This window comes from Macaca fascicularis, chromosome 6, assembly GCF_037993035.2.
Source record: "Macaca fascicularis isolate 582-1 chromosome 6, T2T-MFA8v1.1".
In the NCBI taxonomy this organism is placed as follows: Eukaryota; Metazoa; Chordata; class Mammalia; order Primates; family Cercopithecidae; genus Macaca; species Macaca fascicularis.
Genome location: NC_088380.1, coordinates 84,607,868 through 84,625,199, shown reverse-complemented (window position 1 = coordinate 84,625,199; position 17,332 = coordinate 84,607,868). Strand labels below are relative to the sequence as shown.

At 36.8% G+C, this 17,332-nt stretch overlaps 1 protein-coding gene across 5 annotated transcripts in view; it reads right to left on the bottom strand.

Moving 5' to 3' along the window:
- Window positions 1-17,332, bottom strand: part of MSH3 (mutS homolog 3) — a 223,575-nt gene that overhangs the window by 186,702 nt on the left and 19,541 nt on the right. For all 5 annotated transcript variants that reach the window (XR_012413790.1, XR_012413791.1, XM_005557283.5 and 2 more), the window contains 2 exons: window positions 16,502-16,647; window positions 12,536-12,702 (listed from right to left, as the gene is read on the bottom strand). Coding sequence is in view for 3 of the 5 variants with exons in the window: in XM_005557283.5 (XP_005557340.2) it covers window positions 12,536-12,702; window positions 16,502-16,647 (313 nt within the window). In the remaining 2 variants the exon portion in view is untranslated. The remainder of the gene's footprint in view (window positions 1-12,535; window positions 12,703-16,501; window positions 16,648-17,332) is intronic.

Sequence of the window (17,332 nt, the reverse complement as noted above, 5' to 3'; positions counted from 1 at the left end):
GGATTAGAAGGCATATACAGAGAGATTATCTATAAACAGATAAAACTGAAAAAAAGCAATTTCATGAAATACTTACCCTTACTACAAGTGATATACTCTGGTAACTTCTACCATGTTTTTTTAAAATGTTAGTCACAACCTACCAAATTGATTTCATGATCTTAGGTTAAGGTCTTAGATCAACTGGATTATCAGCTTTTAAAATGAATATTGTGCCGGGCGCGGTGGCTCACACCTGTAATCCCAGCACTTTGGGAGGCAGAGGTGGGCGGATCACAAGGTCAGGAAATCGAGACCACGGTGAAACCCTGTCTCTACTAAAAAATACAAAAAATTAGCCAGGCGCTGTGGCGGGCGCCTGTAGTCCCAGCTACTTGGGAGGCTGAGGCAGGAGAATGGCGTGAACCCGGGAGGTGGAGCTTGCAGTGAGCCAAGATCGCACCACTGCACTCCAGCCTGGGGGACAGAGCGAGACTCCGTCTCAACAACAACAACAAAAAAAATGAATATTGCTACATGCTTCAGTTTCTTAATTTCTGTTTATGTTTAAGATCACATTAGTAATAAGGAGCACTTAACGGTTAAAGTTTAATGAGAAAAATAAAACCAAAGTAGTTCTAAAATTGAACTGGATGGCCAGGTACGGTGGCTCACACCTGTAATCCCAGCACTTTGGAGGCCAAGGCAGGCGGATCACTCGAGGTCAGGAGTTCGAGACCAGCTTAACCTACATAGTGAAACCCTGTCTCTATGAAAATACAAAAATAGCCAGGTGTAGTGGTGGGTGCCTGTAATCCCAGCTACCTGGGAGTCTGAGGTAGGAGAATCGCTTGAACCCAGGAGGCAGAGATTGCTGTGAGCCAAGATTGTGCCACTGCACTCTAGCCTGGGTGACAGAGCAAGACTCCCTCTCAAAAAAAAAAAAATTGAACAACTACACTGGTACCAAATGGAGGGCAAACCACTTAAGTTATACTATGGTTTGAAGAGAGAAAAGACTGGAAGATGCTACATGCAGTCACTCACACCTGTAATCCCAAGAACTTGCAAGGCTAAGGGGAGAGGATCACTTGAGGCCAGAAGTTCGAGACCAGCCTGGGCAACATAGCCAGAACCTATCTCTACAAAAAAAAAATTTTTTTAATTAGCTGGGAGGGGTGGTACACGCCTGAGTAGCCAGGACTACAGGTATGTGCCTGAGTAGTATGCTGTTCAGGAGGCTGAAGTGAGAGGATCACCTGAGCCCAGGAGTTCAAGACTGCAATGAGCTATGACCACAGCACTGCACTCCAGCTTGGGTGGCAGAGCAAGACCCCTACTCTTTAAAAAAAAGGGTGCGGGAAAGGTTTGAGCCTTTATACAGCACATCACAGCAACATCATAGCACAGGATCTGGTGGAGATTACTGATGATATGACACCTTTACTCTGTACCTTACTCTTAATTTTGCTGTGAACCTCAAACTGCTCAAAAATAAAATAAAGCTCATCAGAAAAAAAAAAAAAAGAACTTGGTCCTCAGTTGGGGATATATCCCACTTGAATTGACAGGAACAGTTTATTTTTAGCAGCAGAACATCACCCTTCATGCCAAGCAATCATTCATTTATATTTTATCAGTTTCATACATTTACTTTAATCTCAAATTTTGCTTGAACTTTATTCCTGTTAAAATAGGTATAAAACCTAGAGCACTAAGTTTTCAGTTTATAAATATCTAAGTCACGTTATAATAAAACTAATTTAAGTCAAATGGATGGGGAGGTTAGCAAAAATTATTTTTTCCTTTAAAATAGACTTTTTTTCACTTTTACAGCAAACATATATTAACTCTGTAATTTTTTAAACTATAATTTAACAAACTTAAAGAAGAAAATTGTAACACAAAGTAGTAAATTAAAAAGTTGGTAGGCCAAATTTGAGAAACATCTAAATAAAGTATCAGTTCCTCCCACTAGTGCCCAGCATCCTCAGTGAAACAGCTCCAGTCTTCCTCTCTGGCCTTAAACATAATCATTAAGCAAATACTCACTGAACAGCTCTTCTGCACTAGATTCTGTTGCAGGCTACTCTTGATCCATATATTCCTAACACTCCAGTCAACTCAATGTTACCAATTCCCTTTTCCCATCCTGTGACCACACTTCCTGGGATGCCCTCTTTCTACTCAGCCCCACTTTCCCACCTAATTTAGGTGCTATGTTATTCATATCCATATGCTACCCAGTATTTGGTATGCCATTCCACATTTACTGGGCTCTTAATATCTAAGAATTATATTGAAATGACTTCATATGAACCCACAGAACTGAGCTTATTAAACTCTGATAGACCAAACTGTAACATCGCAATCACAAAATTGGTACCATCAAGTACTGACCACTTAATAACATTTCGTATGTGTAAAACACTTCCTCTAAACCAAATTAATGAGTAAGACCTGTTGTTGTTTCTTTTACTCTCATTCTTTAAAAAAAAAAAAAAAAAAATTAAACTTTTATACTAATGTTAAATTCAAATGACATTAGAAAGAAGCTGGACTTCAGCCATAACACAGATACCTAATTTGCATAACAATTCCTCTGATAATTACATAGCCTCACAGTTATCACTTCATTTTGGCACCAAAACTCTGCTAAATATTTTCCATTAAAAACTAGAAAGTCAAAGTACAATAACACAAAGTAATAAGTAATTTCTACTATATAAATTAATTTAATAAGAGATGAACACAAAATTAAAATGCTACGATGGTAATTTCAAATATGTGTCACCATAAATGACATTCAGGTGGTATTATGCCTCCATATAAAGAATCATGTTAGATAATACTTTTGGTTAAACCTCAGATGATGTAAGGCTCTCTGTGGCCAAAAAGACATAATAATAATATATTTCTAACACTGAAAGTAAACATAGTAGAGGTTATTCTTATTCCCCAACATTAAGATGTCAATGTTTTCTTTAAATCTGCAGCATACACATCTGTCTTTGAGGAAGCACTTATGTGTTCAAGCATTTATTTCAAAGGTCAGATAGCTGAAGTCACTGTGGTACCCCAGGACATTCTTCCACGCGTCTTTTTCAAATGATATCAATGAGCTAAGGCTAGTTTTTAACCAAGTATCTTTCCAAATGTCATACAGTGTCAATAAATTATAACAGTCAATAATGTAAAAAATTAGCTCACACCACTGGTTATATCATGTGTGACAAATTATAACTACACATCCCTACCTTGTCCTGGTTCTCCACCTAGCTCTTTAATTCCTCCCTTTCTGTTTCTATTCTTGCTCCTATTTCCAACTACTGGCATTCTCTAAGCTCCTTGATCTGATTCTTTTCTCTGTATCCTCTTTTTCCTTCGGGGAAATATTTATTTTTAAAATTCAACTATCCCATCTAGGCAGTACACTCACCTCTTCCCTCCTATCATGCCATTCCTTTCCCCAGAAACCTTACTGTCGTCTATAGGAGTCCATACCAGTTTGCTGGATTTCATAGGCCTTCACCCTTTCTTTCCCAATTCTCAACATGAAAGTTCCCTCTGATCAGAGAAATCTCCCTGCTCCTTCACACTTCTCTAATATTTCCAGCCTGTGTGCCTCAGACCTTATATCATTTCTGTACACACACAACATACCCTTCCTCCCTCCCCATTACCAACTCAAAGCCTTCTATCCTGCAAATGTACCACCCAAGCCCACCTTCTTCATACAGCCTTCCTTGGCTATGCCAGTGCTCAGGAAGCTCTCATTTCTTTGAACACAAAATTGACTGTCATTTGTAATGTCCCCCTGATTCACCTTAAAAGTCAGTTTCCTTGAGAATTAGTAAATATCAACAGTATTTGTTTATCACTTTCTAAAGCTTTCCTCTCAACCATTTCTATAAACATGTAACATTTCTAAGCTAAAGCAACCTTAACTGCAATTGATAAAGAGCTCAAGACTATTGCTTTCCATTGGTTTCTTTCTCTACAGTTTTACAACAAAGGAAAGTGTAACAAGATAGTAAGACTGATTCCCTAAGACCCAGGCTGAAATCTTATAAACATACTTTACATAAATAAAAATAAATAACCTAAGAAAAATTGATTCTATATCATTATTTAAGAGTAATAATTTTAGCTTACTACATCTCTAATATTTATTCTAAGTCACAATATGATACAAAGTAAGTCAGTCTGTACTTAGAGCTATTTTAGTAACCGTTACACACCAATTCACAGAATATAAAATCCTTTGGAGACCTCTTGTGGTTAAACTTAAGAATACCAAAAACCCTAATATTTTAAGATAGACATTCCACAATTCCAAGCCATTCTTTTGCCTTTCCTCACACAGCTTTAACATATTATGTCTTCAATATTAATAAAATGTTATTAACCGGTAACTGACAAAAACTGCTGTTTTTACCTTTAGGTATACAGCATAAGAAAAAAATGGGGTACTTAGTCTGAGATACAAAAAACTACTTACCAGTGTTTAAAACAGACAAGAAGATATCACCAAAAACAAAATAAATTTTGTACTTGCAAATTTAATACTGTATTGTTTACTGGTTGTAAATATGGAAACAAAGAAGGTCATTATGTAATGACAAAGGGGTCAATTCAGCAAGAGGATGTGATAATTGTAAATATATATGCACCCAACACTGAAACACACACATACGAAAAGCAAATATTCAAGTTAAAGAGAGACTGGCCGGAGGCGGTAGCTCATGCTTGTAATCCCAGCATTTTGGGAGGCAGAGGCAGGCAGATCTCTTGAAGTCAGTAGTTCGAGACTAGCCTGGCCAACATGCTGAAACCCTGTCTCTAATTTTGTAAAAATACAAAAATTAGTCGGGCATGATGGCACCTGCCTGTAGTCCCAGCTACTCAGGAGGCTTAGGCAGAAGAATCGCTTGAACCCAGGAGGCGGAGGTTGCAGCAAACTGAGATCGTGCCACTGCACTCCAGCCTGGGCAATAGTGAAACTCTGTCTAAAAAAAAAAAAAAAAAAAAAAAGAGGCTAGGTGCAGTGGCTCACACCTGTAATCCCAATACTTTGGGAGGCCGAGGCAGGCAGATCACTTGAGGTCAGGAGTTCAAGACCAGCCTGGACAACATGGCGAAAACCCATACCCTGTCTCTACTAAAATACAAAAAAATTAGCCAGGCGTGGTGGTGCACTCCTGCAATCCCAGCTACTCGGGAGGCTGAGGCAGGAGAATCACTTAAACCCAGGAGGTGGAGGTTGCAGTGAACTGAGATCACGCCACTGCACTCCCCACTGGGTGACAGAGCAAGACTCCGTCTCAAAAAAAAAGAGAGAGAAAAAAAAAATAGCGGCTGGATACTTCAACACCCCACATGGACAGATCTTCCAGACAGAAAATAAATAAAGAAACATCAGACTTAATCTTCACTACAGACCAAATGACCCTAACAGATATTCAGAGAGCATTTCATTCAATGGTTACAGAATACACTTTCTTTTCCTCAGCACGTAGAGGATCTAATCATTACAGCATGAATGATCTAATCATTCCCAAGATTAGATCATATGTTAGGTCACAAAAGAAGTCTTAAAACATTCAAAAAAACTGAAATAATATCAAGAATCTTCTCTGACCACAATGAAATAAAAGTAGAAATCAAAAACAAGAATTTTGGAAACTATACAAACACATGGAAATTAAACAATATGCTCCTGAATGACCTGTGGGTCAATGAAGAGATCAACAAGGAAACTTAAAAATTTCTTGAAACAAATGATAATGAAAACACATACCAAAACCTATGGCATACAGTGACGGCTGTACTAAGAGGGAAGTTTATAGCTAAAAGCACCTACATCAAAAAAGAGGAAAAATTTCAAATAAATAACTAAATGATAAACATTGAAGAACTAGAAAAGCAAGAGCAAACCAAACCCAAAATTAACATAAAATAAAAATAAAAATCAGAGCAGAAATAAATGAAATTGCAACAAAGAAAACAATACAAAAGAGCAACAAACCAAAAGTTAGTTTTTTGAAAAGATAAAACTGATAAGACTTTATCCAGACTATGAAAAAGAGAAACCCCAAATAAATAAAATTAGAGATGAGAAAGAAGACATTACAACTGACACTACAGGAATTCAAAGGATCATTAGCGGTTACTATGAGCAACCATATGCCAATAAATTAAAAAAATCTGGAAGAAATAGATACATTCCTAAACAAATGCAATCCACCAACACTGAACCACGAAGAAATCCAAAACCTGAACAGATCAACAACAAGTAACGAGACTGAAGCCATAATAAAGTCTCCCAGCAAAGAAAAGTCCAAGACTCAATGGCTTCACGGCTGAATTCTACCAAACATTTAAAGAACTAGACCCATTTTCCTCAAATTATTCCAGAAAAAGAAAAAAGAGAAGAGAATACTTCCAAACTCATTCTATGAGGCCAGTATTACCCTGACACCAGAATAAGACAAATTCATATCAAATAAAGAAAATTAGAGGCCAGTATCTCTGATGAATATTGATGCAAAAATCCTCAGCAAAATACTAGCAAACTGAATTCAACCACACATTAAAAAGATCATTTATCATGACCAAGTAGAATTTATCCGAGAGATGCAAGGATGGTTCAACATAGGCAAATCAGTCACTACGATACATCACATTAACAGAATGAGGAACAAAAACCACATAATCATTTCAATTGATGCTGAAAAAGGATTTGATAAAACTCAACAACCCTTCATGACAAAAACTCTCAAACAACTGGGTATAGAAGGAACATACCTCAAGATAATAAAAGCCATATAAAACAGACTCAAAGCTATTATCACACTGAATTGAGAAATATTGAAAGCCTTTCCTCTAAGATCTGGAATATGATAATGATGCCCACTGCCACCACAGCTATTCAACATAATAGTCCTAACTAGGGCAATAAGACAAGACAAAGAAATAAAGGGCATCCAAATTGGAAAGGAGGAAGTCTAATTATTGTTTGCAGATGAAGTGGTCTTATATTTGGAAAAACCTAAAGACTCTACAAAAAAACTGTCAGAACTGATCAACAAATTCAGTAAAGTTGCAGGACACAAAATCAACATACAAAAAACCAGTAGCATTTCTATATACTAACAGTGAACAGTATGAAAAAGAAATTTAAAAAGTAATCCCATTTATAATAGCTACAAATAAAATAAAATATCTAGGAGTTAACCAAAGAAGTGAAAAGCTCTCTACAATAAAAACTATAAAACACTGATGTAAAACATTGAAGAGAACACACAAAAATGGGAAAGATATTCCATGTTCACGAATTGGAAGAATAAATATTGTTAAAACATCCATACTATCCAAAGCAATCTACAGATTCACTGCAATCCCTATCAAAATATCAGTGACATTTTTCACAGAAATAGAAAAAATAAGCCTAAAATGTACATGAACAATGAAAGGCCCAGAATAGCCAAATGTATCCTAAGCAAAAAGGACAAAATTGGAAGAATCACATTACCTTACTTCAAATTACACTACAGAGCTATAGTAACCAAAACGGTATGGTACTGGCATAAAAACAGACACACAGACCTGTGGAACATAATAGAGAACCCAGAGATAAATCCATACATCTACAGTGAACTCGTTTTTGACAACGGTGCCAAGAACATACACTGAGGAAAGGACGGTCTTTTCAATAAATGGTGCTGGGAAAACTGGACATCCATATGCAGAACAATGAAACTAGACCCCATCTCTTGCCATATACAAAAATCAAATCAAAAATTGATTAAAGACTTAAAAATAAAATGTCACATTATGAAATGACTAAAAGAAAACATTGGGGAAACTCTCCAGAACACTGAACTGGGCAAAGATTTCTTGAGTAATAGGGCAACCAGAGCAAAGATGGACAAATGGAATTATATGAAGTTAAAAAGCTACTGCACAGCAACAGAAACAATCAACAGAGTGAAGAGACAACCCATGGAATGGAAGAAAATACATGCAGACCGCCCATCTGACAAGGGATTAATAACCACAATATATAAGGAGCTCAAACAACTCTACAGGAAAAATCTAATTATCCAATTTAAAAATAGACAAATAGACATTTCTCAAAAGAAGACACACAAATGGCAGCCTGGTATACGAAAAGCTCTCAACACCATTGTTCATCACAGAAATGCAAAGCAAAACTACAATGAGATACCATCTCACCTCAGTTAAAATGGCTTTTATCCAAAGACAGGCAATAATAAATGCTGGTGAGGATGTGGAGAAAAGGGAACCCTCATATACTGTTGGTGGGAATGTAAATTAGTACAACCAATATGGAGAGTAATTTGAAAAAAACTACTAAAAAACTAAAAATAGAACTACCGTATGATCCAGCAATCCCACTGCTAGGTATATACTCAAAAGAAGGGAAATCAGTATATAGAAAAGATATGTGCACTCCCATGTTTACTGCAGCACTATTCACAACAGCTAAGATTTGGGAGCACCCAGGTGTCTGTTAGCAGACAAACGGGTAAAGAAAATGTGGTACCTATATACAATGGAGTAGCATTCTGCCATAAAAAGGAATGAGATCCTGTCATTTGCAACAACATGGATGGCACTGGAGGTCATTATGTTACATGAAATAAGCCAGGCACAGAAAGATAAACTTTGCATATTCTCACCTACTTGTGGGAGCTAAAAATTAAAACAATTGAACTCATGGACGTAGAGAGTAGAAAGACAGTTACCAAAAGTTGAGAAGGGAACTGGAGATGGTTAATGGGTACAAAAAAAATAGAAAGAATAAAACCTAGTATTTGGTAGTGCAGCAGCATGACTACAGTCAAAAATCATTTAATTGTACATTTTAAAATAACTAAAAGAGTATAATTGGATTGTTTGTAACACAAAGGATAAATGTTTGAGGAGATGGATACCCCATTTACCCTGATGTGTTTATTATGCATTGCATGTCTGTATGAAAATATCTCATGTAACCCATAAATATATACATCTATTATGTACCTACAAAAAACTTTCATCATGCCCGGCTAATTTTTGTATTTTTAGTAGAGATGGGGTTTCACTATTTTGGTCAGGCTGGTCTCAAACTCCTGATCTTGTGATCCGCCTGACTTGGCCTCCCAAAGTGCTGGGATTACAAGCATGAGCCACTGCGCCCAGCCACAGAAATTTTTTTTTTTAATTAAAATATAAAAACAACACTTCCTCTTACAGAGAGCTTTCTACAGCAGGTACTATTTCTGGTGCTTTACCCATATTAACTTATTTAATCCTTACAACAACCCCATGAGGTAAGCAATCTTAATACCCCAATATAAAGGACATTGAAGGACAACGCAGTAGATAACTTACTCAAAGTCACTAAGGTGAAGAGCTAGTTTTCCAACCCAAACCCTAACTCACAAGAGTCCACACTGTTTGACCCCGCTAACTTTTGAATTTCCTCTACTTCATTCTGTCCATAGATATAAATTAGTTGTAGGAACTCCACAGAAATGCAGACTTCACTTTTGACTTTGCTTAGTCCAATATGCAAATAAAGTGAAAATGATCAAAGGATATAAAAAAAAGTGCAAAGAATGAAAAATCACACATGGTCAGTAAACACAGGGAAAATTATTCACAATGCTAACTAGAGAAATTCAAATTAAAATAAGACAAAAGCAGGCATTAAATTTGGTAAAACCCACAGAAGACACCTAAATTATCTTTGATATGCCAAATTCAAGCTTTTAAATCTCATGTGATGAACAAACATTTAGGAATATCACCAATGAATGCTGCTTGCCAAACAAAAATTCACTTTTGGCAATGTCTGTCATTATGAAATATTTTGATATTTTATCGAATTTTGCCTTTGTTATTTTATAAAATTAAGTGGAAAAGAAAATAATGAATGTGTTGATAAAATTGATTGACTTTAGACTCAATCTAAATAAAATATATACTAAGTTAATAAAATATAAAGAAAAATGAACTATATAATCAAAGACAGGAAATTATAATTTATCCATTTGGCATAATTTATCCATTTCATTATTATTATATTCACTTTTTCAGTATTACAAATACTGTTAGGATGAATATCCATATATAGAAATATTCGTGTGCAATTTCTGAATATTTCCGTAAGATAAATTCCTGGAAATGGAATTAACTGGATCAGAGGGTATGAATGTTTATAAAGCTCCTGATTGCCATTTCTCATATTACCATTTCTAGCAAAGACATGATAGGAAATATTGAAAATACAATATAGAAGCCTACCTTTAAAATTTTTTTTCGAGATTTTATTAACGTTTTCAGTTCTGTAAAAGCAGCCCTCCTTATAAGTTTACTGTTTGACTTTTAATTATTCAAGTTTGAACACATGGTCAGAAAAGGATTAAGATCAAAATAAAGAGATCTGATGCAAAATTTTTCACCTATGTGACTGGCAGAGATTATTTAAGTGATCACCCACAATGTGAACAAAGGTTCAAAGAACCCTCCTAGACTATACCAGTAGAAGTATAAATTAACATTACCATTTCTAGCAAGCAATCAAGAGCTTTATAAACATTCATACCCTTTGATCCAGTTAATTCCATTTTCAAGAATTTATCTTAAGGAAATAATCAGAAATGTACTTGAGTATTTCTATATATGGATATTCATCATAACAGTATTTGTAATACTGAAAAAATGAATACAATAAAAATGGAATAAATTATGATACACTTAAATGACAATGTTGTGTACTTATTTTGTTTTTAAGTGTACCTACTGAAATATTAGAGGATAAAATGATGCTCACTAGGATTTGCTTCAAAGCCAATAATCCAGGGAGAGAGAAAAGGGGAGGGAGGGTAGAAAAATGAGATTGGTCCTGAGAAATGCTGAAGTTGGTTGATAGATTCACAGAAGTTCATGACACTATTCTGTATAATTTTGTGTAAATTTGAAATTTTCTGCAATAAAGTTTTTAAAAATGGGGAATTTAAAAGTATTAAAAAAAAAAAACCCACAGGATACAAAAGTGATTTTGCAGCAGGAATGCAAGTTCACAAATGGAAAAAAGTGATATACACACACAGAAATAATATGCCAAAATGTTTACCAGTCATTTGCTCTGGGTTATAGAATTCAACTTATGACTTTTATCCCTTTTTTTGTCTTCTAAATGAACGTATATTAGTTTTATAATCAGAAAAACAAATTATGAAAGCTACTTTGAAAGTAATTAAATTCAAATGAAAATGAACACAACACTAAGGACAAATAAACATATGGAACTTTACTTAATCAGTTTGATTTTCTTTTCGGTTTTTTTTTTTTTTTTTTTTTTTGAGACAGAGTCGTGTTCTTGCTCTTTCCCCCAGGCAGCAGTGAAGTGGTGTGATTTTGGCTCATTGCAACCTCTGCCTCCCAGGTTCAAGCGATTACTCTGCCTCAGTCTCCGGAGTAGCTGGGATTACAGGTGTCTGCCACCACACCCAACTAATTTTTGTATTTTTTTAGTAGAAACGGAGTTTTGCCATGTTGGCCAAGCTGTCTTGAACTCCTGTCCTTAGGTGATCCACCAGCCCCAGCCTCCCAAAGTGCTGGGATTACAGCTGTAAGCCACAGTGCCTGGCTTTGATTTTCTAAATGATTTGTCCGCCTACTACATGAAAATCCTCATGGGCTTCTCTGCCTAGTCGAAAGTCCAAATTCCTCAATATACAGTCTCCTTCACTGAAGCCCCAGCACACCTTTCTGGTCTCTTTCCCACCACACTCCAGGTGGCAGTACAGATCTTTCCAACAAGGCACCTTCACGTTTAGCACTTAATACATCATGCCTTTAAGTCCAGTTAGGTATGCACACATCTTCCTCTCCTGTGGGGTTGTAAACTCTGCCAGACATACATCATAACCACATCTTCTTCCTCTGTATGCACAGTGCCTAGCACACTGCTTCATAAATAAGTGGTCTGATCTTAGATCTAGTAAATAAAACCACTGGACACAGCCATGAATTGAAACTTGCAGCACAGACAAAGCATTTCCAAAGTTACATAAACTTTTTAAGAAGTGAACTCTAAATTATCTCCAGAAACTAAAGATTACCAATAATATAATTAAATATCATAAACCTCGTAATTATCAAATAATATCATTAAATAATATCAGAAACCTCTTCAGAAAGACTGCCTTCTAAAGTCCTACATTAAGGTGATAGTAGGGGTAGGTGGTGGTTCTTTTCTTTGTTTTTTAGATATGGGGTCTCACCTTAGTTGCCCAGGCTGGTCTCAAATTCCGGGGCTCAAGCAATCCTTCCTCCTCAGCCTCCCAAGTGGCTGGGATTACAGGCATGTGCCACCATGCCCAGCTTGGTTGTTTTACTTTTTGTTTTAATTTCCACTACTATAGTGGAAATACAATTTTTATAAGTAAAAACTATTTTTAGTAACTTTAGTAAGTATCAGTTTTGGAACTAAACCTAAGTTTTAGAATCAGTATTATTTTCCAGTGATGCGCCAACTTACCTAACAGATGTGGCTCTGTGGATGAGCATCTCTGTTTGCTCGGACAAGGCCGAAGGAAGCAGCAGCTCTACTGGCTGCAGGTTTGACATCCGGGTTTCTAGCTCTGAACGAGAAGCAGAGTCCTGGAAACTATCAAACACAACCTCGCCTGTGGCAGGCTGCACTCCCTAAAAACAAATACAAATATAATGTTAGGAAAAGTGTATTTTCCCAGTTATGGCTATAACACAGCTAAACATTGAAAAGGTAAAGATGATACACTCAGGAGTATGTATGTACTCTATTCCTAAAGTGTTAGAAACCTGTTTGCTTTTCAACACTCTTACATGAAGAGTCAGACTCACAGATATCTAAACCATGCTATAAATCAGATTTCCAAGAGCCACCCTGAATATGAGGCCTGGAGTTAATATACCTAGCGGAGTGACTATGGCAAGTTACCAAACACTGCCAGGCCTCAGTTTCTTCCTCTGTAAATGGAACCAAACCAGCCTACTTCTCCCATAAGGTTATTGTAAGGATCAAATTATAAAATAAACATGAATTATTTGTGAACTATAAAGCACTGTACAGATAGTAGTTATCACTCAAAGTAACAAGTGATATGGTCCTAGTAACCAGACCACCAGAACAGCAGTAAATTACTACTTCATACATCAAAGTAACCCATAGAAAGTATACTTCACCAAACTCTGAATGAAGCCCAAGTAGACAGTCGATCCGGTGGAATCATCATGCCAACCTGAACCTACTCCCTAACATCCTAAGCCAATAATAGCAAAGATAAACTGGAAAAGATCATGGTTTGGAGAAGTGATGGGAAGTTTCTAGCCAAGGTCCCAGAGTGACAACGGAGTAGAGTCAAAGATTCAAACCCAGGAAATCTGACTAGTCCCCAGTACACACTGTTAGCCACTACAGATGCTTATGAAAGCCATGGGAGCTAGTTACAGGCTGCATTAGCTTAAAAAAGGAAAAATCACCAATCCCTATGTTCATATACTACCGATGGAAAGCCACTTCTGACAACAGCAAGGCATCATCTAGGAATGTTGAAGTATCCATACCCTATAATTCAGCAATTACTCCCCCAGGGATATACTCTGGAGAAACTCAGGCATTTGTATACGATACAAGACATACAAAAATATTTACAGCAGCATTCTCTATACAACTGTAAACCAGAAAGAATGCACATGTCCATCAACAGAGGAATGAATAAACTGTAGATCATAAAATGAAACAGGACAAAGCAATGAGAGAACTACAGCGACACATGTAAATAAATCTCTCATACAAAATGGTAAACAAAAGGAGCAAAACCCAAAAGAATACACACACTATATTGACATTTGTATATAAAGTTTAAGGTAGTAAGGCTGGAACTAAAAGCTCCAACTAAAAGCAAGGAAATTATTATCTTAAAAGTCTGGATTATAGTCACCTCTGGAGGGAATGGACACCCAGGGATCTTATGGGTTGGAGGCAGTGTTATAGTTTCTCTAACGGTAATTAGGGAACATCCTTAATTCTAGCCCAGAGGCTTTCTCTAGAGCCTAGAGAGATAGACTAGCAGTATATAAGGATACATATGTAAATTTATATACCAATCTACAAACCAAGCATTTACAAAAACCAGGTACAGATGTCAAAGTAACAAATTCTTCAGTCAGCTGAATTCCCTTTTTCTTTAATCAGAGAAATGGTCCATACTGTAATACCCACAACATCTTTCACCCTGTGTGATATGTGACACACTGAGAAACCTAAAATCAGTCTGTATAAAACTGCACTGCCCAGACTGAAGGCACAGAGCCTGACTACAGTGCTACTACAAGAGCAAAGCCCTTAATTTCAGACTAATTACCAGTTCTCAAAAGGTGACTCCCATGTAGTGACCAGGCAATGGGTGACACCCATCGTGACAGGGAAAACAGTGTTGAGGGTAAAGGAAGATAAGATCAATTTCAGTCACGCTGAGTTTGAGGAGCCAGAGTAAATTCTAAGTGTCTTTGTTCAATAAAAATTTGGATGCAGGAGCCTGAAGTTCGGGAGAGGTGCAGCTTGGACCCAGAGCTCAGGATGTCATCAGCCCAAAAGTGGTTGCTGAAATAAAGGACAGCCCCCAAGAAAATGCTTGAAGGGCAAACAGCCGTTTTCATTTTTCTGAGTGCCAGTTCACACACATGGTTAACTTTGGTGGTAGACCAGATGGCATTTCTAAATGCACTAAGTAGGAATTATATACTATCAACTCTGTTCTTTAGACCGAGTTTTAGGTAAATATAAAATAGCACATTACATATGTTAAAGCTTAAAAGTAAATAACTTTACTATTTGTAGATAGGTCCAACTGCCTGTAGCTAGATAAAACGTGCTTCTCAAGGATAAAAATATCATTTAGAGCTGTCTAACACCAACAGGAATGCTAACTCTCTGAAAGAAGGGCTTATTGGTTAAGCAAATGTCAAGTTAACACCGAGTTATGCAGTCAAAATAAGGTATTAAAAGGCACACTGGAGACATTCGGGTTGTAAGAATTTTTGTTGATATTGCCACTGACTGTAGAGATTAGAAAAAGCAAAGAGAATTAGTTTTTACCTGGACAGAGTTCCACATGTGCTTAACTTACAACAGAAAAGGGGTGTCTGATTGTTCTGAAGGGCCTTAAAAAGTCTAAGACTTTTAGCAGAGTCCAGGTAAGTCTGTAAATGGGCAAATTTATTCATAAACTGCCAGAAAAATCAATAAAACTATGATTTGGCCAGGCACGGTGGCTCACGCCTATAAACCTAGCATTTTGGGAAGCAAAGGTGGGCAGATCACCTGAGGTCAGGAGTTTAAGACCAGCCTGTCCAACGTGGTAAAACCCCATTTCTACTAAAAATACAAAAATTAGCCTGGTGTGGTGGTGGGTGCCCGTAGTCCCAGCTACTTGGGAGGCTGAGGCAAGAGAAATGCTTGAACCCAGGAGCAGTGAGCCGAGATCACACCATTGTACTCCACTGCACCCACTGCAGTCCAGCCTGGGTGACAGGAGCGAAACTCCACCTCAAATAAATAAATAAATAAAAGTACAAATAAAATTCACAAATTACACTTATCTAGAAAACTATAAATAATCCTAATATTAATTTACTATGGCATTTTATATCAGCCAATTATCATTTCTCTTTAACTATCCCTTCCTCCAAATCTAGATATATACCATAGTCATTCATGTTTAATTTCAAATCCCTAGAGGAAATTTATAGAACACTCTGCCACCCATGCCTGTGTTGGCTTAGTGTTTTATTCTGCTATCTGTACATTGTCCACATGCACGTCTGCCACTGTGTCTGTCTTCAGCCTTAAAATTCCAGGGCACATGGACCAAAACCATCTGGATCTCTCCGTAGCATAGAGTATTGATATGGTTTAGCTGTGTACCCACCCAAATCTCATGTTGAATTGTAATCCCCAATGCCGAGGGAGAGACCTGGTGGGAGGTGATTAGATTATGAGGCCAGATTTCCCCCTTGCTCTTCTCATGATAGTTCTCACAATATCTGGTTGTTTAAGTGTGTAGCACTTCCCCCTTCACTCTCTCCCCTGCTAGCCTTGTGAAGATGTCATTGCTTCCCCTTTGCCTTCCGCCAGGATTGTAAGTTTCCTGAGGCCTCCCCAGCCATGCTTCCTGTACAGCCAGTGGAACCATAAGCCAACTAAACCTCTTTTCTTTATAAATTACCCAGTCTCAAGTGGTTCCTTATAGCAACCTGAGAACGGACTGCTACAAGAATCAAGTAGCCATGAGAAAATTGTAACTAGCGATTTAACATATAATATTGTGAAAAAATGTTTTTCTTGTGTAATTATCTGAGGGTACACTTCATCAGATATCTTTATTATAAACCACACATAATAGGTCATATTTAGAGATACCATGAACATCTAACATTTGTTCCTCACCTGCAAAGTACTTACCACAATGCCAATAAAAACGATGCCCTTTTTTTTGTCCCTAACATTTTCCTTATTTTCAGAGATGCACAGAAGATAGCTGGTAGAAGTATCAGTCATTATCTCATCAACATTTACAGCATCATCCAGCTTGATTAGGGGATTCACATTTAATAATAATTAAAGAAAAATAATCATTTTTATATTTTAAATTCTAAATGCTAATAATGCTAAATTTCCAATAATATTAACTATTTTCTCCTTTAAAATAATGGTTCACAGCCAGGCGCAATGGCTCACACCTGTAATCCCAGCACTTTAGGAGGCGAAGGTGGTAGGATCACTTAAGGCCAGGAGTTTGAGAGACCACCCTGGGCAACATAGCAAGATCCTGTCTCTACAAAATAAAAAAATAAAAATGAAGAAATAAATAATAAAATGATGGCTCGTTTCACCCAGTACTTTTGCTCTTTGCAAAATCTGCCCAGTATTCATTCTTCCGATTTATTTAGATCATAGTTCCATGCCTTATCTTTCCTAAGATATAAAGATCATAAAGACAGATAACCAGTATCTTACTTCCAAAAGGCTTAGTGGAGTACATCAAACCCCACAGAGGCCCAAATAACCCACTTCTTCACTTGGATGGTGCTGAGACTTGAACCCTTAACAATCCCATAATGTTTAATTCCACAATTCAAAGTATAAATACACTAAAATAGTGTAAATTATTTTCCTCTTTTAATGTGCCTAAAAGCTCCCAGATATAGTAAGAGAATTTTTTAAAGACATGAGAAAAGAAAACAGAAACACATATACATTATATGTGTATGTATGTCTGTGTATGGGTGTATA